This window comes from Branchiostoma floridae, chromosome 1 (assembly GCF_000003815.2).
Source record: "Branchiostoma floridae strain S238N-H82 chromosome 1, Bfl_VNyyK, whole genome shotgun sequence".
In the NCBI taxonomy this organism is placed as follows: domain Eukaryota; kingdom Metazoa; phylum Chordata; class Leptocardii; order Amphioxiformes; family Branchiostomatidae; genus Branchiostoma; species Branchiostoma floridae.
In genome coordinates, this window is record NC_049979.1 from 13,155,319 (window position 1) to 13,181,907 (window position 26,589).

Here is a 26,589-nt window from a genome sequence, read left to right on the forward strand (position 1 = left end):
TTACAGCCCAGCGAATGCTATTTGATGAGTATACAGGGGTAACAGTCAAATAAAATCTGCAACATCTTTCTCACATAATGTGACTTTCTTGTCCGCGTATGTTCTCAAGGTCCATTTTCTCCCAGTTACCATAGCTGTACAGGTAGGCCATGGCCTTGGTGCTGAAAGCACCATCGGATGTTGGTTAAAAATGGATATATTCTTCTAAAAGAGATGCCAATATACATGTCTCGTGTCGACGTCCACGAAACGGTGTACAACAGTTCTTACTCTGACAGGACGGTTGTGTCCCGCTCCACTGTTGGTTAGCCTGGCACAGCCGACTGGCGGACCCCACCAGCTCGTACCCAGGGTCACACGTGAAGTTTGCTGTGTCTGCGAACAGGACTCCTCCCGACACGCCGCCGTTATCCGGAGCTGACAGCTGCGGACAGCTTTTTCCTATTGGGAAATTATCAGTTTCTTATCAATGACAATCCAGCCAATATATTTACAAGTTACAGGTGAGCTTTGGGTTATTATAGTTTACGCATTGTACTAATCTCACGCAAGATGACCTTGTCACCTTTACCATAAAAGCTCACAAGAACGGGACAAAACTAGTAGAACTGTGACCAGATCCATGTAATTTGAAGATGAACACAATGTTATGGTAATGGCGTCAACAGATTTATACAACGACATAAGATTTCACGCAGGTTGTAGGATTGATAATTTCCTCATCTCTTACTCTGACATGTCGGCTGTGTGCCCGACCACTGCTTGTTGTCCTGACAGGTGCGTGTGACGTCACCAACCAGACTGAACCCTTCATCACACGTCATCACGGCCGTGTCTCCATACTCGGTACCTCCCGTAACGTGACCGTTCAGCGGCGGGGAGAGATCAGGGCAGACTATTTCTGAAAATCAGAAACTTGGCGTTTATAGGTGAGCTAAACTGAAAAAAAAACCCATTTCCATTGTAAGTAAAGTTGTTACTGGTATACATTATAAGATATCATTCTAACATCGCCGTGACGTATAGACCTACAGTAAACTCCTTTAAGTTCTTGTGTATCTTTCCACTGGAAAAAGTTAGATTACGTACTTGTGCAAGATGGCGCTGCTGCAGACCACGTCTGGTCGGCCTGACACGTGACGCTGTCAGAGCTGCCGTACAGCTCGTACCCAGTGTCGCACACGAAGCTCAGAGTGTCTCCGAAGAAAGTAGCGCCGGTGCTGGAGCCGTGTGCCGGTGCGGACAACGTGGGACATTGTACCTCTGGGCGTTTCGACGTGAAAGTCAGTAATGACACACACACACACACACACCACACACACGTACACCACGCACATACACATACAAACACGAATGACATTGCCTAGAATATAAACCAAATGATGATGATAATACAGTGTGTTGCTTACTTGTACATGTAGGCTGGGTGCCGCTCCAGGCCCTGTTAGCCTGGCACGTGCGTCTGGAACTGCCCCGCAGGCTGTAGCCGGAATGGCAGCCAAACGTCACTCTGTTACCGTAGTAGTAGCTGCCAGATATGGTGCCGTGAGATGGAGCACTGAGGGTGGGGCATCTTATTCCTGTTAGGGTTGTAGTTAATGACATGATTTCAGTTTCCACCGATCGGACAAGGTGAGTATAAGTATTAAATCAATACGTCTACAGCCGGTGGTGCCGATGGATGTGATGAACAATCGCCTTCTCATGTTCTTCATGTATTCACACACACAAAGCCAACGTTTACAAGAGACTTCGTATCTCCACGAGTTTATTTAGAGCTTTATGAAATAGATAGCATCCATTTACACAAAACACACGAGTAAGAGTATAATCAGTTAGCGAGGAGCATGACCACCATAAGGGCTAAAAGGTATCTTAATAAAAATCAAATCAAACTTTTAACGATGGGCAATCGTGCAACGAAGATTAACATGCGGTTATTTTGTAACGAGCTAAGGGGACTTGACGATATTTATCGGAGGGGAGGGGCTGGTGCATAGGGGGGAGGGCCATTGAAAATTTTTTTGGAGCGGGGGGAGGGCCATCGAAATTTTTTTTGAGCCGGGGGGAGGGCCATTGAAAAAAAATTGCCTTAGGGGCCTTAAAAATACAAGCAAAATGTGCCCCTGAAATGCAGGAAATGAAGTTTCAGATGGTCAAAATTTTAATTTTTCTCTGGACGTCCCCTGAGCGACGGCTTGCGCCTCCGGCGCTCACGACCGTCCGGCGCTCGTCGCCATCAAAAATCTTTTCCTCTGACAGAAATGTCATTACATTTAGCATAGTCTACCAGCAAAGTCTATCCCTCAAAGTGCAGAAAATCCTGTTTCGGAGGGTCCAAATTTAAACATTTTTCTCCAGACCTACCTTGCGACGGCTGGTGCCTTGGGCGATCGAAATCGTGAAAATACGTTTGTTGCGTCGTCGCCCTCAATTAAATATTAGCTAAAAACACTGTGAAATTCTACTACAAAGGCTATTAAACTTAGCTTAGTCTGCCAGCAAATTTTGTCCATCAAAAGTTAGGAAAGATCGTTTCAGATAGTCAAGATTTCAAAATTTTCCGGGGGGACCCCCTAGGATTACGTCAACATAGCTCCCCATATTAAAGAAATTTGCTGCAGCCGCCTGTCGTGTGATTCCATGTTCGCACAAAGTTTACGAAGACTATAGAAACTAAAATTGGTATCAATATGAATCCTGCGTGCATCGGTTCTTTGTAAACGGAATGGTTCACGGACGGCAACGGGATAAAACATTACGATGTTTACTTTCGTGACAGCGGGCTCTCTGCTGCATATGACGTAACGGGGGCTGTCGTAAGATGACCCCCCTTTTCACGCGCTCGAACTCACGGCGCTCCATCACTAGTTGCCAGAGAGTGGTCAAGTTTTGATCAATGAATTTTTAACACATTCATCTGAAGAACATACCCGGATAAGGAATGCATTCATATGGTTCATGAACCCTTCACCCTCCTAGTTAGAAGTGGCAAACACTGAGGACGTTTTCGTGAATATAACTTCCGATTTTGTGATTAATATATTTGTGTGTGCTTGTCTCCAGCGAGGAGGGCTAAATCTTTCACCATCCAGGTCGTGTTTTCATGGGAAATGGGTGAAATGCACTGAATGCGGCGGCCCGACCAACAAAATCATTACGAAAAACGACAACGCCAAAATCACAATAAAACTCTGCGTACGTATTGGGAAACATATTCGACATCACTCTGTGAAGTTTCATTTTTATAGACGGTACGAATCATTTGTTAGAGTAACAAATCTTTTGGGCGTTCGCTCGTCTGCCACCTGCGGGGCCACACTCCCTAGGGAAAACAACGGCGGTGATGCTTATGTTGTTTTTTCTATGGCCGGTCTTCTTCTCAACAAACATCTGAAGACCAATATTTGTAGTGTTTTGTGAAGCTTTATTTCTTATGTGTATGACAGTTGTGTGGCTGTTTTGTACTGGTTGTATATTTATGGACACGAGCCACCAATACCTAGTAACAGGTGACCGCAGTGATTCGGCGCTACCAACATTATTGTGAAAATTCTGTCTTCAAAAAAAAAATGGGAGTGAATACGTGTAAATATTTTTTTGATAGCAAAAAAATCTGTTTGTTTGGACTTGGTTTATTTACCTTTCTAATCATCATAGTCAGTGGCAACAAACACGGCGTACTTATGCATAATATGATCGGCAAAAAATCTGGGCATCTTAGGACAGGGGTTATCTTAGTTAATCATACATATGATGGCATGAAAATTTTTCGGCAATTTTGTAGGTTGGCCGAAATAACTCCCGTTTTGGAATGATTACAACAGTATTGAAGCGGTTTTCTTAACGATATCGCTAAAATGTACCCAAGTCTCTTCCCAGTAGAACATTCATTTATTTTCTTTTGTGTAAATATCGTACATGTGTAACTTGTGGAAAAGATCGCCGTGGAACCGCCTCTCCCCGCCCGCTTTTCTCTGCTGATGTGGACGCATAAAGTCCACCTTTACTTACCAATTTTTTCCACACAGAATGCGGGAAATTGCGTTTTAGGAAGGTCAAAAATTTCCCGGGGAGCATGCCCCGGACCCCCTAGACGGGTTGGGCCTTCGGCCCTCCGATCCCTGGACGGCCTTTAATAGCCGTCGGTCTGGCGGAAACGCTCAGTTTCAAGTAATCAGTATCAGACAAGGTAAGTCTTATTAACATTGCAGTGCGAGTGTAACAACATCAAATATACATATTTGTATACATGTCATTAAAATGAAAAGTCCGGGCTGTTGAAAAACTTTGGGAGAGATATGCCCCAGCAGGACTCCAACGTGCGTAATTTGTTGACGTGCGGGTCTTGACACCCCGATCGTCGTCCCGTTCAAACAATACTACCGCTATTATTATTGCTAACGTTATATATTATTTAATGACAGACAGTGTGTGTAATGGAAAAATTTGGGGGGGAGGGCCATTGAAAAGTTTTTGGGGCGGGGGAAGGGCCATAGAAAAATTTTTGAGGGCGGGGGGAGGGCCAAAGAAAAATTTTTACCAGACCCATTTTGCACCAGCCCTCCCCCCCGGTAAATATCGTTAAGTCCCTAAGCACTTAGCCTGTGTTTCACATACACAAGCTCTCGCTAGCTGAGCTAAATGACCCCCTCCTAGGGCGGCGGCAATCGTAGGGCCGGCCGCTAGGGGCGCGATTTTAGTCAGGCTACCTAAGCACTGATCTTTGTGGTCAATATGCAGTCGTAGTCATCAACATTTAAACGAATATCAATATCAATCATTTTTATCGACATAAGATTTGTATTTGGGTGAAAGTGTCAATAACAACCCTACTTGAGCACGTTGGCTGAGCCCCGCTCCACTGCTGGTTGGCCTGGCAGGTCCGCCTGGCGTCACCTTGCAGCTCGTACCCAGTGTCACAGGTGAAGGTCGTGACGTCACCATAGGCGTGTCCACCGGTGACTTGTCCGTGGGATGGAGATGAGAGTCGCTGACAGAGCTTTCCTGAAATAATCAAATCAGAAATATAGCAAAATATCAGGCTTTTCTTCAAATGGTACACAATGAAAATTGAAAGTATTTCATCCATGCAATACACTCATACAGCAATGTTTTCACCCCGCCCATTACCCCCCCCCCCCCCCCCCCCAAGAAACTGAAGGGAGCATGTTCGCTGAGAACCTGTCCAGCCTTGGTTGGCCTGACATGTCCTACTTTATAAACGAAACACATGTAATTCATGACAGGTGGAACATAAACGGATACCAAACATGCACATTTTGATTTGATTTGCATAGTTGATACTAAAATGGCAAACCGCATGACGTTAAAAATGCTGGGAACCTGTGACATGTGTTAGTTGAAGTTAAAAATTACCATGCACAAACTATGGAAATTTATGATACATTTGCATGAAATGTAGTTCACGGAGGTATGAGTTCGTCGAATTCTAGTTAAGTCTGTTTCCTCCCACAAACATACTGGAGTCACCTTACGCTTTGCCGTGACCTCGAAATCCCACATCAACAACACATTGTTCAAAATTTCCAAAAGCTCAGCCACTTTTAAAGGCTTCAAATCCAAACTCTGTCTGTTCTGGAAACCTTGTACAAATCATTCATTCATCCCTGGTTCGAATAGGGTGATGACGTTTGGCACAGCTGCACATGTGAAGAATTATGACTTCACAAGAAAGAATACGACTTCACTGTAGCAGGCGCTACCAAAGGATCGTCGTACTCTTTAACTCGCAAAAAAATCGGTTGGGAGATATTGTCAGACAGGAGGCACATTAATAGACTTTAACTGTTTTTCAATGTCATTCATGGTGTTACTCATTATATGTAATCATGTAAAACATTTCATAACGTGTACGTACGACCTTCGTAACAAAAGGAATCTAGGATCACTGAATGCTTAAACAGACGGTTTTGCTTGTCTTTTGTTCCCTACTAATTAAGTCAATGGAACAATTTAAACGAGGCAATTCGTAGTTATAGCCATACCAGGTTTAGTCATCTCAGTCATGGTCCCAAATATACCTGTGCACTTTTGGCACGTTTTCGCATCGGCACCTACGTCTCTCTCCTTTCTTACTTAACTGTCCATTACACAGTAATTAACGTCTTATTCTCCTCGGACAACTTTCAAGGACCGCAGGGCACATTTTCGAAATTCATTCTCTTTCTGAAGGTGCTATAAAACATGCACTACTTTACGGATCTTCTCTTGGTGCCTCTTCTACAAATTTTAAGATTAGAATTTCATTGTCCAAACTGCACGTTTTCACCCTCATTAATTACAGAACTTGGATTGCACTTTCTGTGTCCTACAATAGCACATTGGGAGGGGAGTCGGGATGTGCGCTGTTAGAAGAAAATGACCCGTCTAATTTATTCCATGTTAGACTTGCATACATTTGTTGGTTCACATAACGTTACCTTTGTTAGTTTAAGTCTGTTTTTGTTCGATTGCAACGTTAACACAACTTGTCTTAACTTAAGCGCGCCGCCATCAATACATTCAGGCCTTCTCGAGTTATGGTGTTTACGCACACACACACAAACACACACAAACACTGCTGCCAGAGATAATAAAAAAGTGTGTTGCTTACTTGTACATCTAGGCTGGGTGCCGCTCCAGGCCCTGTTAGCCTGGCACGTGCGTCTGGAACTGCCCCGCAGGCTGTAGCCGGAATGGCAGCCAAACGTCACTCTGTTACCGTAGTAGTAGCTGCCAGATATGGTGCCGTGAGATGGAGCACTGAGGGTGGGGCATCTTATTCCTGTTAGGGTTGTAGTTATATTCGCCAGCGAATATTATGAGATTGCTTACTTGGGTCTGTATGTAGGTCAACAACATATAAGTCGAGAAATTGTGGATGGAACTTTTTGATTTTTTGTAGGTGTGTAGCGGTTGTCGAAAGGCATGCCTAGTTTGAAAATGGTTTACCTGGCGTTTTCCTACGGTACAGCAGCGAGCTTTGTATTTTTTCGAGGTTTGTTTCGAGAAGCATAACTCAAAATGCAGCTGGGCGATTTCTACGATATTTGGCAGGTGTGTAGCGGTTGTGTAAAGGATTGTCATGTGCGAGAATGGTTTAGCTAGCTTTTACCTATGGTGCTGTATCGGGATTTGTATGTAATTGCGTTTGTCTGTTAACACGATAACTCGAGATGTTCTACATGGATGCTAATGATATTTTGTTGATAGGTAGGGGACACAGAAAGGAAGGTCAAGTTCGATAATGGGCCTCCTGGCGACTTGTTTTGGTACTGCAAGTGAGCGTCAAAGCTTGCGCCTAAATTTTCCAGAAGTGCCATGTTCATGATTTTTAAGTGGTGGATAGCTGTTGGGACTAGGAGTGAATGGTGTAATTTTGGGCCCCCTAGCAGCTTGTTTGGAACTGCAGTGGGTCTTATAGTTCGTAACTTTTAAGAAGGATAACTGCAGAGGGGATTGATGGATATTCTTTGCTCTTGGTAGGTAGGTACTTAGGGTGATTATCAACATAATGAGATGCTAATTATGTAAACCGCGATCTACTTAATATAATTACTTTAACTTATACTGGAGAAGAATATCCCTTACAAAAGTGTCACCCTAGCCTGATCTCCTTCCCCTAAAAGGGCCAGTCACAGCAAATTAACCCCCTGCCCTCAGCCTCCTGGCCTCAGCAGGGAGATGACCCCTCAACTCAAAGACAAATCAAAGGTGGAGCAGAACTAATCGCCATGGCAGACCGTGGCAGGGATGTCAGTTCCCAGTAATTGGAGATGCCTTGAATTTACAAGTTTGGATCTTTGGTAACCTAAATGCTGTTCATAGAATTTAGTTTTGAATAGCTAATGGTGAGCATGACATAACTTTGAGACAATCAAATGTAAGGAACTTATTCCTATGTACTAAATAGAGGATTGCTTCTGTTACCAATCTAATCAGAGATGTGATTAACAGATTAGCCTGATGATGCACATGTCATTGACCTGTTAATTGTTTGCAGTGGAGAGAAGCATGAACAAGTGTCTTTAGGCTCCGAGGTTTATATTCAAACCAAGTAAGCTCATTAGAAGTCTTTCTGCTTGGAGCAAAATATATTTCTGGTGACATTATAATATGAGCCAGTGGTCAAGTGGCATTTTCAGTCAAGGCTGGGAAGATTAGCAGTGTTAATAGGCAATCAAACAGGCCTTCTTTCTTATCATTATTATCCATGCTATGATATTGGTAGCACATTTGTTGTTAGTAGCTTAAAGAGCATGACACTAGTACTTTTTTTAGAGTCCAAATACCCAGGTCTAACAGTCAGTCAATTAGTCGACACCGGACATCAACTCGGGAAGCTTGCTGGACCCTTATAACAGTGATCCATTCATTATACTCCAAAAAGGCTCTGAGTATCTAGAGATTATTTTATGTTTGCGCATAGAGAAATGTCTCGGTACCAGAGTGATGCATGCTAGTTCTAACAGCTTGGCCAAGTTTTATAGCAGATGAGAGGAGTTACACAGAGAAATATCTGACCATCTATTACTTCAAGCCATACCAGAACTTCAAATGAAGAAGGTGAATCCTCGGGGGGTGGGGGGGGGTGGGTGTCATATACCGCCATGGCTACTGTCCAACTTCTATGAAGAGCTTGCTCCTGTAATGTGCAATATCTACAATGCATGCTTACAACATTCCCTTACAATGGACAGAAGAACTGGTAGTGCCAGTACCGAAGGTGACCAGGCCCAAAGGTCTTGAAGATTTCAGGTGCATTTCCCTAACGAGCTATCTGGGTAAGGTGTACGAGGTGTTTCTCCGGGACTTATTGCTACAGGACACAAATCACCTGATTCATTACTCTCAGCATGGTTTCAGAAAGTCTCTGCACTCATCCAGACAACGCAATCCTGGTTTGATGCGGTTAACAGTTCTCCTAATGCAAGTGAGCATCACTTAGAACTAAATAGGTTGGTATCGTAGGGTAGAGTGACAGCAATTAGTTACTGTGCCTAGCAACCGCCGGGTCCTCTCAGTTCTGTGATATCCTTTGTCAGCTGGCCGAAGAAGGCTTGCACTGGGAGATCGAATAAACACGATATTTCGCTGTTACTCTGTTTTATAATGTTTTTACAGCGCTTTTCTATAGTGTCATTTTTAATGACACAGTCTTGTGAAAACGTTTTTTTGCTATTGGTCTGTTTTATTAAGTTTTTACTGCGCTTTTCTATAACTTTGTCATTCTAAAGACACAGTCTTCTGAACACGTATTTTTGCTATTACTGTGTTTTATAAAGTTTTTACAGCGCTTTTCTATGTGTCATTCTAAAGACACATTTACTTAACAGACATACATGTATGGATATCTATAGGTATGAATAAGTCAACATATTGAGTATAGCATGTCCTTTACACTATTGGTTCTACAGTATAAGCATTTGTGGATATATTTTCCTATAACATAAACACACAGTACTGGTGCTGGTGTTCCTGCAATGAAACCCTCCCAGAGGGTCAGCCAGCCAGCAGACAGGCCGACCTGGGGTCACTGGTAGGGTTGGAGCAATTACTATGCCTGTCAATCAGCTATTTTGTCTTTGCGGGGCTATGGATGGGGGGATCTGAGTAGCCTGGCGTGATAGCCAGCCAGGTAGACTGTGTAAAATACCTCTGACTTAACTCGCGATTGCAAAACTTTACTTACTATTTTCATGAGATGGACACAAACATTCACCAAGGTAGGGCCGTAACAATCCTTACGTATGACCCTTAGATAACCCTTAGATGACCTATTATCTAATACATAGGCCAGTCACTCAAAGTTTGTTCATTATTTCTTTTTTTACGAAAAAACTGCAATGTACATTTTGTAGAGTGATATCTTATCTAAAACTAAAGACCTAGCCTAACCTAGCCTAACTAAAGACCTTACATCCAGCTTTGCTATATTAACATCTCGTATTAAGCTGTATTTGGTGCTTAGCTGGCCCATTATAGCCATAATTACATACATTAATCATTGAGAAACAACGACCTTCGATAAAAAATGTTTATTTGGCGAATATGTGTGTTCGAGGAACTCTAGTTAATGACATGATTTCAGTTTCCACCGATCGGACAAGGTGAGTATAAGTATTAAATCAATACGTCTACAGCCGGGTGATGCCGATAAATGTGATAAAAAAATCGCCTTGTCAAGTTCCTCTGGGCGAATTCAAAACAGCTTTTATTACCTTTGCCAGAATGGCTAAGGTTATGTTTTGGGCTTGTGAGTCTGTGTGTCTGTGTGTCTGTCTGTTAACAGCATAACTCGAGAAGCCTTGGATGTATCCCGATGATATTTGGTAGGTGGGTAGGGGTCGGGAAAACGAAGGTCAAGTTCGATAATGGGCCCCCTAGCGGCTTGCTAAGGTACTGCAGCAGAACCTCAATTTTTGATATCTCGTGTTCTGGACATGCTGTGATCATGATTTTTGAGTGGTAGATAGCCCTCGAAGCAGAGAGTAAGTGCTGTGAGTTTGGGCCCCCTAGCGGCTTTTTTGGAACTGCAGGCGCCGGTTTCCTTTCAAACTTTGGATGAGAATAACTCTACAACGTGTTGACGGATCTTCATGATTTTTGGTATGTAGATAGAATGAGTGATGACTTACATAATGGTATACTAATTATGCAAATCAGCAGCTAATTTGCATAATTAATGAGGAAAAATTATAAATCCACTACATTCCATGATAGGACTTTCAAAGTTGTCACATATGTAGCTGGGAAGGAGAGAAATGTCGACAGATATCAATTATGCAAATGATGGCCTCATTTGCATAATTAATGAGAAAATATGTTGACGGATCATCATGTTTTTTTGTATGTAGGTAGCGTAAGTGAAGACCTACATAATGAGATAACAATTATGCAAATCAACAGCTAATTTGCATAATTAATGAGGCTATCTTATAAATTCACTACATCCCATGATAGGGCTTTAAAACTTGTCACATATGTAGCTGAGAAAGAGAGAAATGTCAATACATATTCATCATGCAAATGATGATCTCATTTGCATAATTAATGAGAAAATATTAACGTGTTGACGGATCGTCATGATTTTCGGCATGTAGATAGCCTAAATGAAGACTTATATAATGTGATACTTATTATGCAAGTTAACAGCTAATTTGCATAATTGATTAAGAAAAGTTCATAAATCCACTGCATTCCATTATAGTACTTTCATCAAAGTTGTCACATATGTAGCTGAAGAAAGAAGGAAGAGAGTAAGAGGTGTATTTAAAGACTTTGAAAGAGAATAAGTCAAGAATGGATCAAAGGATCATCATGATTTTTGGTATGCTGATAGCTTAAGTAATGCTTGATACAATTTGTTATCAATTGATTGTAAATTGGGATCTAATTTGCATAATAAATGCCGAAATTTTATAAACCAACTCCAAGCATTTAATTATAAAGAAAATGAAATGAGTAATGCATTTGTCTAAAGACATCATTCTACATAACAAACCTGGTTTATTTGGCAAAGGTATGTGTTCGTTGAACTCTAGTTAAAGATAAAATGAAATTTTGTGACGAGCGACCAAGAGGCCTATTTCACATATGATACCAAAGACAACAAATACAACAAATGTTTGAAGACATCATACATTCACGAGATATTTAGGGCTTTGTAAATTTCCTGTTTCATCTTGTCTAATTGATTAGGGAAGTAAGGTTGTAATTACCGTAATCTATTTCAGTTGATACATGTTGTATTCTTGATCTAAATTCTATGCATTGTATGTTTGAAAGTCCTATCCTTTGAAATTTTACCAATTTATCAATAGTTATACAAATTAGGCCACAGTAACTACATTTTATGGATGGCATAAGCGTGCATTAATTTTCGCCTGATTTCAGAAAAAAAAGCAAGAATTTTTTTCTTCTGCAGGGATGGTCAACATGACGATAAAGTAGCAAAATGAGCAAATATGTTGTGTTGTAGCCTGATAATTGTTCCTGTAGAAGTGGAACCTGCGAGGTACACAGGACTGCAGTTGAAGAAATGATACTTCTTATACCGGATAGTTGTAAACGTGGAATATGGGAGCCATGAGTGTGGTTAACAACTTTGTTGGTGATGCCAGTCTACCACACTAGTGTCACATTTGCCACACCAGTACATGTCTTGCATACAGGAATGAATGCCTTGTTGGCTCTGATACCATGTTTTGTCCCTTTTATTCTTGTTACAACATTCATCACAACTTTATGATTGTTTCTATTTTTGAAAATGTAGCCATCTTGTTTTTTTTCCACCCATCTTGTGTTTTTTTCGCCATATCGCACTATTTTTGCAGTCTGCAGAGGATGTCATCCATAAAATTTACTTGCTGTGGCCTAACCTACATTTACATGGTGTATGCATGGTAGTCTTCACCTTAACTAAGTTACGCTTGTCACAAGTATGAATTTGTCATAATTCGCCAATAACCAGTTTGAATATTTACACTTAAAAATGCAAATAATTTGCATAGTAAGTATCTGTTGATGTCCCCTCTATCAAAAAGGTTGCATTTGCTATATGTATTGAACCATCTTATGGAAAACATTGGAACTATAGAATTTCCTCATTAATTCTATAACTTAGATGTGAATTTGCATAATTGCGTAACTGAATAGTTGCTGTCTCTGTTAACCCTGTCTGACTGCCAAACATTTCCGAAAACCATTTATTTGTTAACTTCTCTTCTTTGGAAGCTTTTAACAATAACTCCCATTCAGTTCCAGGAAAAGCTGCTAGGAGGCCCAAGTCTACATAATTTTTTCATGAGCACAAGAGCTATCTACATGTTTGTACCACTCTAATTTGATGACCGTATCGTCTTCAGAGCTTAAGGTGCAAAATCCGAAAGTTCCGCTGAAGTACTATAATAAGCCGCTAGGGAGCCTGTCATCTTATCATTTCGTGGTCTCATCAAGGCCTACACGCATACTAAATATCGATTCATTCAGGCCTTCTCGAGTTCACACGCACACACACACACACACACACACACACACACACACACACACACACACACTCACATCCATACAGACAAACAAAAGCGCTGCTGCCTAAGAAATTACCTCCATTTTTCATAGAGGTAGTAAAAAGTGTGTTGCTTACTTGTACATCTAGGCTGGGTGCCGCTCCAGGCCCTGTTAGCCTGGCACGTTCGTCTGGAACTGCCCCGCAGGCTGTAGCCGGAATGGCAGCCAAACGTCACTCTGTTACCGTAGTAGTAGCTGCCAGATATGGTGCCGTGAGATGGAGCACTGAGGGTGGGGCATCTTATTCCTGTTAGGGTTGTAGTTAATGACATGATTTCAGTTTCCACCGATCGGACAAGGTGAGTATAAGTAATCAATATGTCTACAGCCGGGTGATAAATGTGATAAAAAATCGCCTTGTCAAGTTCCTCTGGGCGAATTCAAAACAGCTTTTATTAAAGAAAACATAAACTTCTTGGCAAAAGTGACAATGCAATTATGTACACTGTTGTGATACTTCCCAGCGCAACTTTCATTGTGCTTTGTCAAAATCATGTAGTCTCTACCAGACTCTGGCCTGGCCGAATAGTAAATTATGATAGGGGCCTTTGGCCAAGTGTCTATTGACATTTCTCTCTTTCTCAGTTACATATGTGACAAGTTTAAAAGTCCTATCATGCACTGCAGTGGGTTTATAAACTTTCCTCATTAAAGATGCAAATTATAACTGATGATTTGCATTATGTATGGCATCCCTTAGGCTATCTACGTACAAAAAATCATGACGATCCGTCAATACATTAACATTTGAGGTCGTCATTTGCATAATTAACATGTATTGACATTTCTGTTTTTCTCAGTTACATATGTGACAAGTTTGAAAGTCCTATCATGGAATGCAGTGGATTTGTAAACTTTCCTCATTATTTATGTAAATTTGCTGTTAATTTGCATAATAAGTATCCCAATATCTACTTCGGCTATCTACATACCAAAAATCAGGATAATCCGTCAACATGTTCATGTTTTCTCATTAATTCTGTAAATGAGGTCGTCGTTTGCATAATTAATGTGTATTGCACATTTCTCTTTCTAGCTACATATGTGACAAGTTTGAAAGTCCTATCATAGAATTCAGTGGATTTACATGTATGAACTTTCCTTATTAATTATGCAAATTAGTTGCTGATTTGCATAATAAATATTATATTATGAAAGTCATCACTTAGGCTATCTACCTCTCAAAAATCACGACCACAGCATGTTCAGAACACAATATGTCACAAATTGAAGTTTTGCTGCAGTACCTTAGGAAGCCGCTAGGGGGCCCATTATCGAACTCGACCTTCGTTTTCCTGACCCCTACCCACCTATCAAATTATCATCACAAATCATTCCATCCATCGACCAACGTTTAAAAGATATGTACCTTCAATCTTTCGTGACAGCATTACGCAACAACAACAAATTACGAACATACAGATTACTTAAGACTACTTACAACGACGAGAAATACTTAAAGATTGCAAACATTCGGCACAGAACAGCCATCACAAAGCTCCGTATTAGTTCACACAAACTCCACATTGAAAAAGGCCGACATAACCACATTCCTCTGGAACAAAGAATTTGCCAATACTGTAACTTGAATAAGATAGAGGATGAATGTCACTTTATTGTTGAATGTACCTTATACAACAACGAAAGAAACGCCCTTTTTGAAAATATACAACTTATGTTTCCTAATTTCCGATACTTGAATACCACGGAAAAATTCATATTTCTCATGCAATTAGACAAGCCATACATTATTGATTCCATCTGTCCTTATATTTATAACTGTTTTAAGAAGCGAGAAGAAGTTGAACTTGTTCATACTAGAATGTATTAGCATATGTAGAGATGATAAGATACCTTTTTCTTCTGTCAAAATTGTACCTTATCACTAGCGCCACGACCTGTACTTAGCTTGTTTGAGCACAAATGTACAATAAAGGTCATTCATTCATTCAAAATATTATCAGGATCCATTCAAGGTTTCTCCAGTTATGTATTCCACAAATGGCCGCACACACTCGGCCCGCTACCGTCCTGGCAAAAGATGCCACGCCATTCATTTTCAAACTCGACCTTCCTTTCCGCAACCGCTACTCACACACCAAGTATCATGAAAATCCATACACAGCTTCTCGGGTTATATGCTGGCTGTTGGCATGGATTTATGAACTTTCCTCATTAATTATGCAAATTAGATGTTGATTTGCATAATTAATATAAATTATGTAAGTCATCACTCATTCTATCTACATACCAAAAATCCTGATGATCCGTCAACACGTTCTCGAGTTATTCTTGTCCAAAGTTTGAAAGGAAATCAGTGCCTGCAGTTAAAAAAAGCCGCTAGGGGGTCCAAATTCACAGCACTTACACTCTGCCCCAAGGGCTATCTACCACTCAAAAATCATGACCACATCATGTCCAGAACACGAAGTGTCAAAATTAAATTTTTGCTGCAGTACCTTAGGCAGCCGCTAGGGGGCCCATTATCAAACTTGACCTTCGTTTTCCTGACCCGTACCCACCTACCAAATATTATCAGGATCCATTCAAGGCTTCTAGAGTTATGCTGTTCACAAGAAAGCGGACGCACACGTTCGGCCCGCTACCGTCCTGACGAAAAAAGGCTACGCCAAGCATTTTCGAACACGACTTTCCTTTCCGCAACCGCAAGTCAAATACCAAATATCATTAAAATCCATACACTGCTTCTCGAGTTATATGCTGTTGACCTACATATACGGACACAACATGAGGCCCTAACCGAAAATATAACCTTCTTGGCGAAGGTAAAAATGAAATTTCGTTACAAGCGACAACGAGGCCCTGCAAAAACTTTCTGTTTCATCTTGTTTCATTGATTATTGAAGTAAGGTTGTAATCATCGTAATCTATTTCCTCAGCATCTCCATGAAAATGGACATATTGTTTTGGGTGTTTCTGTGTGTGTTTAAGTCTTTGTGTGTGTTTGTTACCTTCGCCAAGAAGGTCATGTTTTCGGTAGCGTTTGTGTGTTTGTGTGTAGAAAACCAGCATAACTCTAGAACGCCTGAATAAATTGTATTGATATTTGGTATGTGGATATCTTGATTAGACTGAAACGAATAGATTTTGAGCCCCCCTGCGGAATGTGACGGTACTATACCAGAACTTCCGGATTTGATATATCGAGTTCTGGACAAGCTGTGGTCATGATGTTTGGGTGGTAGATAGCTCTTGGGGCAGAGAGTAAGTGGTGTAGGTTTGGGCACCCTAGTTTTCCCCCTAGTTACCTGCATGTATGCAGGTATGGTTTTGATGCTGGTGGGAACTTTTCGGTAGCCGGGGATGTAGGGCGCTGTATCTCGTGAACGGATGGTGCGAGCACGACGATTTTTGGTACGTGGGTTGGGGGTGGTAGCCTGACACTCAGGTTTGATTTTGGGCCTCCTGGTGTTTGAACTTGACATTGCAGGTGGCATTTTTGGTGTTTTTGGGGCACTTTTGGCGCTGTGTGTCCGGAACGATACGCGCGATTGCAACGATTTTTGGTGCATGGGTGGGGGGTTGTTGCCTGTTGCCTAGGATTGACTTTGGGCCTTGTCGCGTTTGAACTTGACCCGGCAGGTCGAATTTTGTGTCCGGGAGGGGTGTTTCCGGAGTTATTTCTTCTGAACGGCTGGTGCTGGCGCGATGATATTTGGCACATGTGTCGGCGGTGGCTGAATAATGCTCAATTTTGATTTTGGCGCCCTTGGTGCTTGAACTTGACCTTTTAGGTTACCTTTTGTGCGGGCACGGGGCGTGCGCTGTATCTCCGGAACGCAAGGTGCCATTGTGTTGCCATTTGGTACGTGAGTTGTTTGTGGTGTCCTGGTGGTCAGGTTTGATTTTGGGCCTCCTAGTGCTTGAACTTGATACTGTATAGGTTGACCCTGTTTTAGTGTGGTTGGGGCATCCTCCCAATATCTGCTTGGTTTTAAAAACAGATTATGGTTGGGTGTAGAACCATCATCTGGCCTGGGCTACCTTCAATGTATCAGGTTACTTAGTGGCACTGACAGTTTGCCAGATGACAGGAGTGTGCCAGATTATATATCTGTTGGTCAGGTATAATTGGAGTTTGCTTATTACTCTTTGTGGTGTTTCTAGAGCTGTATAGTACTGAGTTTTAAGTTCCAGTACAAGTTCCTTTACCCTGTTGGCAATCATGGTTGAACTTGAACTTAAACAGAAGAAGATGCAATTTTCTAATGTGGAGGAGAACTGTATAGAGTGTGGGCATAAGAGAAAGGTATGTGTATGATTTGTCCTGTGTTTCTTTTTGTTTCTTTGGTAATGCCATTTCCATACTGTATACAGGTAATTTGTTGTTTTGGGCTAGTCATATTCGCTTGGTTTTTGGGCCTGCTTAATCTATGGTACAGGCAGGGTTAAGTGGTGGAGGCTTAGCTTTGTTCTGTTTTAAATTCAGTATCGTTTGTTGCATTTTGTCGCGGCAAATATATGATGAAATTCCCCTTCTAAGCAACTGCTCATTGGTTTGCGGAGATGTTTGCTGGGTGTTTGCTTTGACTACAACAGCTTCTGAACTTTTCAAAGCTTCCATTGCCAGCAGCTTGCCATCTATAAATGGGATTGACAAGGACATTTTTCATAGTAAATTATGCTGTTAAATTTGGCTTAGATACTACAGGAGATTTAGGTTTGGGTTGGATGGATTGAATGAAAATATCATACCACCCTGGGGACTAACTGTTGCTGCTGCATGGGGGCTACCACTATTCTTGTTGTCTAATGTCTATGGAACTACAGATAAAAGTATCATTGGTCAAATTATGCGAGTAACATTCCGATGTCAAGTGAATAACACCCCAGAAATAAATCTTTAATGAACATCATTGGAAGAACACAAACCAAGGAGACTTAGCAGCTGCATTAGGTCAGTACATTGAAATAGGAAGATATTAGTATATCATGTGACAGAGTAACTACATGTGCATGGGCCATCTGAGACAAAAAAAGGTAGCGTCTCAACAACTTCAAAGTACTGTGGTTGGTTACATACTTAAGAAATCCAAAATAAGTAATGTTCATCCCTGTCCAAACTTACAAATTCAGAAAATGGAATTTCAGAGTCAGACTTTTGCATGGTGCACAACCAACACAGTAAAAAGCTCATTTTTCCAACCACGTACCACAGACAAAAAGGCAAAAATACACAATAGGTCTACAGAAACCCAATACATTTCATGCAGGCCTGAGGTCTACGAACTCTTGTTTTACATTTGTGGTCAATAAAACTTGAGAACCTCTGGATGGATTGTGGTGATATTTGGTAAGTGGATAGGAACTGGGAAAACAAAGTTCAAGGTCGATATTTGGCCCCCTGGTATGTGACATTGGTACTGCAGCAGAGATTCAGGTTTTTGTATCTTTTGACCTGGACATGCTATGGTCGTGATACTTTGGTGGCAGATAGCTTGTGATGTAAGGAAGAAATTGTATACGTTTTAGCCCCCTAGCAGCTTGCTCTGAACCTTGATCTGCATAATCTGTATTAAATTTTACCGTCTTTGTTACCGGTGCCTGACTGGCCAAAATGGCGAAAATCCCTTTGTTTACTTGTCCTCTTCGGGATAAACAAAAACGCCCCTTAAGTTACAGAAAAAGCTGCTAGGAGACACAAATCCATATAGAGGCTTTAGAGGCGTTATTCGTCCATTAGCAGAGATACAAACATATTGTAAAATGTTACTCTTCCTGGACATAAAAATACACAAATGACATAACGTTACACATACAGATACGTGCAAATACAGTGCAAATCAATCAGTGCATACAATTATTTACAATGAAAGTCGTTCCATGTGGATATGGCTCTGTATGTAAAAGTTCTCTTCAAAGCGTTAGTCCTTGGTTTTGGTAGTCTGTATGTGTGATTGCTGGCATGACGTGTCTTGTAACTGTGTTGCTGTGTGACAGGAGTCAGGTGGTGGTAGAGAACTGCTGGTTGCTGTGATGTGACGATCCTCTGGAACTGAGACATAGTGCGGGCTAGGAACCTTTGTTTAACAGTTTGCCATGACAGAGACGTGTGTAGCTGTTGTACCGGGGTTTTGAAATCACAGTGTAGAACTAGTCGTGCTGCTTTGTTTTACATGACTTGACGTAGCTCAATATTTTTCTGTGAGGTGGCGGACCAGACTGGTGAACAGTAATCAAGGTGCGATAGCGTTAAGAGCTTCTGTCAGGAGCTTACCGTGATAGTGAAGGGTCAAGGTATTTAGCACATTTTTTGATCATTCCCATGGAGCAGGCCATTTTCTTTGCAGTCACTTTGGTATGTTTATCCCACGTAAGGCACTCATCCATATGACCGTACCTTCTTCAGATTTTAAGATGCAAAACCCGGAAGTTCGGCTGCAGTACTGTCACAAGCCCAAGGGAGTCCGTCATGTCATTATTTCGAGGTTTCATCAAGACCTATATGCATACTAAATATCAATCAATTCAGGCCTTCTCGAGTTATCGTTAAACGCTGCTGCCTAAGATATAACCTTAGTTTTTAATAGAGGTAATACAGTGTGTTGCTTACTTATACATGTAGGCTGGGTGCCGCTCCAGGCCCTGTTAGCCTGGCACGTGCGTCTGGAACTGCCCCGCAGGCTGTAGCCGGAATGGCAGCCAAACGTCACTCTGTTACCGTAGTAGTAGCTGCCAGATATGGTGCCGTGAGATGGAGCACTGAGGGTGGGGCATCTTATTCCTGGTAGGGTTGTAGTTAATGACATGATTTCAGTTTCCACCGATCGGACAATATATACGCGCAATGTGAGTTTTGATAATCAATACGTCTACAGCCGGATGGTGCCGAAGAACCTAACACATCTAACCCATCGGCTTCTCACGTTCCTCTTGGAGAAGTCAAAACTACCTTTTATTTACCTTTAATTAATGACACAAGTATCATCTATGATATTTTCGCATCAATATCCCAAGCATCAATATTATAATAATCTATCTAGACCTTCTTAATTTGTGCTGACCACAAAAGTCAGGAAACACAAATAGACTTGATCCGCTCCACTGTCCGAAAGAATGGAAGTTGTGATACTCGACCATCAAGGGTAACGTCACATTTCCAAACCGGGACCCGGTCGGGCCGCTGTCCTGGTTGAAAAGTATTATATAAACTAGAGTTCCACGAACACATACCTTTGCCAAATAAACCAGGTTTGTTATGTAGAATGATGTCTGTAGACAAATGCGTTACTCATTCATTTTCTTTATAATTATATGCTTGGAGTTAGTTTATAAAATTTCGGCATTGATTATGCAAATTAGATCCCAAGTTACAATTAATTGATATCAAATTGTATCAAGCATTACTTAAGCTATCAGCATACAAAAAATAATGATGATCCATTGATCCATTCTTGACTTATTCTCTTTCAAAGTCTTTAAATACACCTCTTACTCTCTTCCCTCTTTCTCAATTACATATGTGACAACTTTTATGAAAGTACTGTAATGGATTTATGAACTTTTCCTAATCAATTATGCAAATTAGCTGTTAATTTGCATAATAAGTATCACATTATATAAGTCTTCACTTAGGCTATCTACATGCCAAAAATCATGACGATCCGTCAACACGTTCATATTTTCTCATTAATTATGCAAATGAGATAATCATTTGCATAATAAATATGTATTGACATTTCTCTCTTTCTCAGCTACATATGTGACAAGTTTTAAAGTCCTAATATGGAATGTAGTGAATTTATAAAATATCCTCATTAGTTATGCAAATGAGCTGTTGATTTGCATAATCTGTATCTCATTATGTAGGTCTTCACTTACGCTACCTACATACCAAAAAACATGATGATCTGTCAACATGTTCATATTTTCTCATTAATTATGCAAATGAGGTCATCATTTGCATAATTGATATCTATCGACATTTCTCTCCTTCCCAGCTACATATGTGGCAAGTTTGAAAGTCCTATCATGGAATGCAGTGGAGTTATAAATTTTCCTCATTAATTATGCAAATTAGATGCTGATTTGCATAATTAGTATACCATTATGTAAGTCATCACTCATTCTATCTACATACCAAAAATCATGAAGATCCGTCAACACATTGTAGAGTTATTCTCGTCCAAAGTTTGAAAGGAAACCGGCGCCTGCCTGCCGCTAGGGGGCCCAAACTCCCAGCACTTACTCTCTGCCTCGAGAGCTATGTACCACTCAAAAATCATGACCACAGCATGTCCAGAACACGAGATATTAAAAATTGAGTTTCCGCTGCAGTACCTTAGCAAGCCGCTAGGGGGCCCATTATCGAACTTGACCTTCGTTTTCCCGACCCCTACCCACCTACCAAATATCATCAGGATCCATCCAAGGCTTCTCGAGTTATGCTGTTCACACACACACACACAGACACACACACACACACACACACACACACACACACACACACACAAACACGCCCAAAACATAACCTTAGCCATTCTGGCAAAGGTAAACTCTGGCAAAGGTAAATACATATAGAATACAACACGGTGTATTCCGTATCAGCTGAGGTATCAGCCCGACCGCGGGTCGGATCGCACGACGGCCGAAGGCCGGAGGGTGATCCGACCCGCGGGAGGGCTGAGAAAACTGATGTTTATCGCATGCCAACCTGAGAAAACTGATGTTTATCGCAGAAAAAGAGCAAAAACAAGTCCTTGGTGCACATTGCGACAACTTTATTCGTCCATTCGAACAAAAGAACCGGGTAAAGGAACAGGCTTCGAACTGGTTAACGGAACAAACTTCGATCTCACTGAGTTCACCTGAGTTCAGTTAAATGAAAATTCATAATAACAGCTTGATTTGTTGCAACATTTGAAACATTTGAAACGCACGACAGTCATGAGTTTCTACTGAATTTGAATCTGCTGGCTAGCCAATGCGCTGGAGCTCGAGGAAGAGCCGCCGAAGTTCCAGGTTCCCCCTTAAATCGTTGCTCCGGCAAAAGTTATGTGGACAATGGGTTGCGTGGAATTTAGTAGTTTCAGTTCGATTTATTCGAATGGAGCCCGTGTGATAACCCCGGGCCGTACGGAAAGTTATCATCCGGTCCGGAACACCCGTATCGAACGTTTTCGCGTCACAGGTATGATATAAACCAAAGTACACAAGACGCACGACTTCTAATGCCTTTTTGTTATCTGACGGAATAACATTCAAGTGCGGTGAAATGACCTTACTTTGTGGCGAAATTATTAGTATCTCGTTGCAAAACGACTTGCCTTGTGGCGAACTGACATTGTGGTGAAGCGACCTGTTACCTTGACGGTTAATACTCACTTGTTTGACAGCACGACCCAGTAAAGCCGGCGGCACAGGTACAGCCCGAGGACGCTCGCCGCCCACCATTTTGACACGGGTTCGGTCCGGTACAAGCACACCTGGAGGAGGCTGATCCCGAACAGTCAGCACCTCCACAGGACGCAGGGGGAGATTTCGTTCTGAACTCGGTAAGAAGGAGGAATATAAGACAGCTAACAATGGCGGCAAAAATGTTACTTAGCCTATTGATATCATGTATTAACTAGAGTTCCACGAACACATACCTTTGCCAAATAAACCAGGTTTGTTATGCAGAATGATGTCTGTAGACAAATGCGTTACTCATTTCATTTTCTTTATAATTATATGCTTGGAGTTGGTTTATAAAATTTCGGCATTGATTATGCAAATTAGATCCCAAGTTACAATTAATTGATACCAAATTGTAGCAAGCATTACTTAAGCTATTAGCATACCAAAAATCATGATGATCCTTTGATCCATTCTTGACTTATTCTTTTTCAAAGTCTTTAAATACACCTCTTACTCTCTTCCCTCTTTCTCAGTTACATATGTGACAACTTTGATGAAAGTACTATAATGGAATACAGTGGATTTATGAACATTTCCTAATCAATTATGCAAATTAGCTGTTAATTTGCATAATAAGTATCACATTATATTACATGCCAAAAATCATGACGATCCGTCAACACGTTCATATTTTCTCATTAATTATGCAAATGAGATCATCATTTGCATGGTAAATATGTATTGACATTTCTCTCTTTCTCAGCTACATATGTGACAAGTCCTATCATGGAATGTAGTGAATTTATAAATATCCTCATTAATTATGTAAATTAGCTGTTGATTAGCATAATTGGTATCTCATTATGTAGGTCTTCACTTACGCTACCTACATACCAAAAAGCATGATGATCCGCCAACATGTTCATATTTTCTCATTAATTATGCAAATGAGGCCATCATTTGCATAATTGATATCTATCGACATTTCTCTCCTTATCAGCTACATATGGGACAGGTTTTAAAGTCCTGTCATGGAATGCAGTGGTTTTATAAATTTTCCTCATTAATTATGCAAATTAGATGTTGATTTGCATAATTTGTATACCATTATGTAAGTCATCACTCATTCTATCTACATACCAAAAATCATGACGATCCGTCAACACGTTGTAGAGTTATTCTCGTCCAAAGTTTGAAAGGAAACCGGCGCCTGCAGTTCCAAAAAAGCCGCTAGGAGGCCCAAACTCACAGCACTTACTCTCTGCCTCGAGGGCTATCTACCACTCAAAAATCATGATCACAGCATGTCCAGAACAGGAGATATCAAAAATTGAGGTTCTGCTGCAGTACCTTAGCAAGCCGCTAGGGGGCCCATTATCGAACTTGACCTTCGTTTTCCCGACCCCTACCCACCTACCAAATATAATCGGGATACATCAAAGGCTTCTCGAGTTATGCTGTTCACACACACACACACACAGACACACACACACACACACACAGACTCACAAGCATGCAGGTCCCGCTGCAGTACCTTAGCAAGCCGCTAGGAGGCCCATTATCGAACTCGACCTTCGTCTTCCACACCCCTACCCACCCACCAAATATCAGCTGCATCCATCGAAGTCCTCTCGAGTTATGCTGCTCACAAACGGGGAGAACCACACCACCAAACCGAAAACATAACCTTAGCCATTCTGGCAAAGGTAATAAGGAGAAGCCCCGAACCCGTAGTCAATGCCTTGACAAATTGGTGACCAGTTCGTAACTTTCCATAGCAAGTTTCAAATTTCCATAGAATGGGCACATACCATAATTGTCCTTGTCACACCGCGAAGGCAACTTTTCAAAGCCACGTCTTGTCGCGCTGATCTTTTCAGTTGATCGGTGCATCAATAGTGACATGCGTTTTCTTATTATTACCTTTGCCAGAATGGCTAAGGTTATGTTTTGGGCTTGTGAGTCTGTCTGTGTGTCTGTGTGTTAACAGCATAACTCGAGAAGCCTTGGATGTATCCCGATGATATTTGGTAGGTGGGTAGGGGTCGGGAAAACGAAGGTCAAGTTCGATAATTGGCCCCCTAGCGGCTTGCTAAGGTACTGCAGAAGAACCTCAATTTTTGATATCTCGTGTTCTGGACATGTTGTGGTTGTGATTTTTGAGTGGTAGATAGGCAGAGAGTAAGTGCTGCAAGTTTGGCCCCCCTAGCGGCTTGTTTGGAACTGCAGTCACCGATTTCCTTTCAAACTTTGGACGAGAATAACTAGAGAACGTGTTGATGGATCGTCATGATTTTTGGTATGTAGATAGCCCAAGTAACAATGTACATAATGGAATACTAATTATGCAAATCAGCAACTAATTTGCATAATTAATGAGGAAAGTTTATAAATCCACTGCATTTCACAATAGGACTTTCAAACTTGTCACATGTATAGATGAGAAAGAGAGAAGTAGCAATGCATGTTATGCAAATGACGGCCTCATTTGGATAATTAATGAGAAAATATAAACGTGTTGACAGATCGTCATGATTTTTGGTATGTAGATAGCCAAAGAGAAGACTTACATGATGGAATTCTAATTATGCAAATCAACAGCTAATTTGCATAATTAATGAGGAAAGTTTGTAAATCCACTGCATTCCTTTATAGGACTTTCAAACTTTCAAAATTTGTAGCCGAGAAAGAAAGAAATATTAATACATTACTAATTATGCAGATGATGATCTCATTTGCATAATTAATGGGAAATATGAACGTGTTGACGGATCGTCATGATTTTTGGTATGTAGATAGCCTAAGTAAAAACTTACATAATGAGATAATGATTAACAGCTAATTTGCATAATTAATTAGGGAAGTTGATAAATCCACTGCATTCAGTGATAGGACTTTCAAACTTGTCACATATGTAACTGAGAAAGATGGCAGAGAGTAAGAGGTGTATGTTTGTGTCCGCTAACGTCTTTCCTTGAACTGCAGGAGCCGGTTTAGTTTCCTACTTTGAAAGAGAATAAGTCAGGAAGGAAAGGATCATCAGGATTTTTGGTATGCTGATAACTTAAGTGAAGCTTGATACAATTTAATATCATTATGTAAATAGGGATCTAATTTGTATAAGCAATGGCAAAATGTTATGAACCAACTCCAGGCATATGAAATAAAATGTAATGAGTAACACATTTATGTCTACAGACATCATTCTACATAACAAACCTGGTTTATTTGGCAAAGGTATGTGTTCGTGGAACTCTAGTATGACAATAGTTTCAATACAACAATAGTTCAATAGTTTTATTTCAGAAAATCAGCCTTTGCAGCATGTACAAAACAAGCTGAATAACACTGACAGTAGCTTATTACTACTTGTGCATAGTTTCATCACGAAATGTAACGAACATTGCACCTGGTACACGGAGCAGTGCCCCCTCCGCACGAGGCGCTACACGTGCCTAGCGACCAGCCGCTCCAGCTACAGTTCACCACGGGACACCTGCGGCGGCGGCGGCGTCTCCAGCCCTCCACGTCCGTCAGTGACAGCAACAGGACCACGGTCAGGAGGAATAGGTGGAGGCGCATCTTGAATAGAAAGACGCAATATATCAAATATGAAAATCTAACGAAATTTCAACAGTAGAAGATTGTAAACTGCTATCGACTGTTGGAAGAAGAAAGATCAAAGAAGAGACAGCACTCATAAAAGCTGAAAGGGACCGCAGTTCAATGGCTGTGTGAGGGGAGGTGAAGGAAGGGAAGAAAGGAAAGAAAGAAAAAGTAGAAGAGGGATGTATATATTACTGTATGCCAAAAAGCAGTTACTCAAGCAACTGGATATGATTTTGGAAACGGTCAGACGTTTCAACTGGAATCCACCAGTTTTCGTCAGTGACACTGAAGTGATCTAGAAGAAACAGGTCATTTATACTCAAACTATGAATGAAAACAATTTCAGATGTCCAATAGGAAACGTTGTAAGACAATTCAGACTGAAGACAATTTGGATTCCAAAGAAAACAAAAGTAAGGCAAAATCAAGCTGAAGACAATTTGGATTTCAAAGGGAAGCAAAGCTAAGACACAGTTAATGAAAATGAGTAAATTAGCTCCTGTTGTTTTAGATGCTATGCCCCAAGTGCCGGAAAGTTCCATACGCAGC

At 41.1% G+C, this 26,589-nt stretch overlaps 1 protein-coding gene across 1 annotated transcript; it reads right to left on the minus strand.

Annotated features, from left to right (window-relative positions):
- LOC118428787 (P-selectin-like) lies at window positions 1-26,013 on the minus strand. The gene is made up of 8 exons (XM_035838995.1): window positions 25,841-26,013; window positions 6,617-6,765; window positions 4,837-5,007; window positions 1,410-1,580; window positions 1,090-1,263; window positions 731-901; window positions 271-441; window positions 1-17 (listed from the first exon to the last, which is right to left on the minus strand). Exons 1-8 carry the CDS (start codon window positions 26,011-26,013, stop codon window positions 1-3), a joined length of 1,197 nt encoding a protein of 398 aa, XP_035694888.1.
- Between the last annotated feature and the right edge of the window lie 576 nt (window positions 26,014-26,589).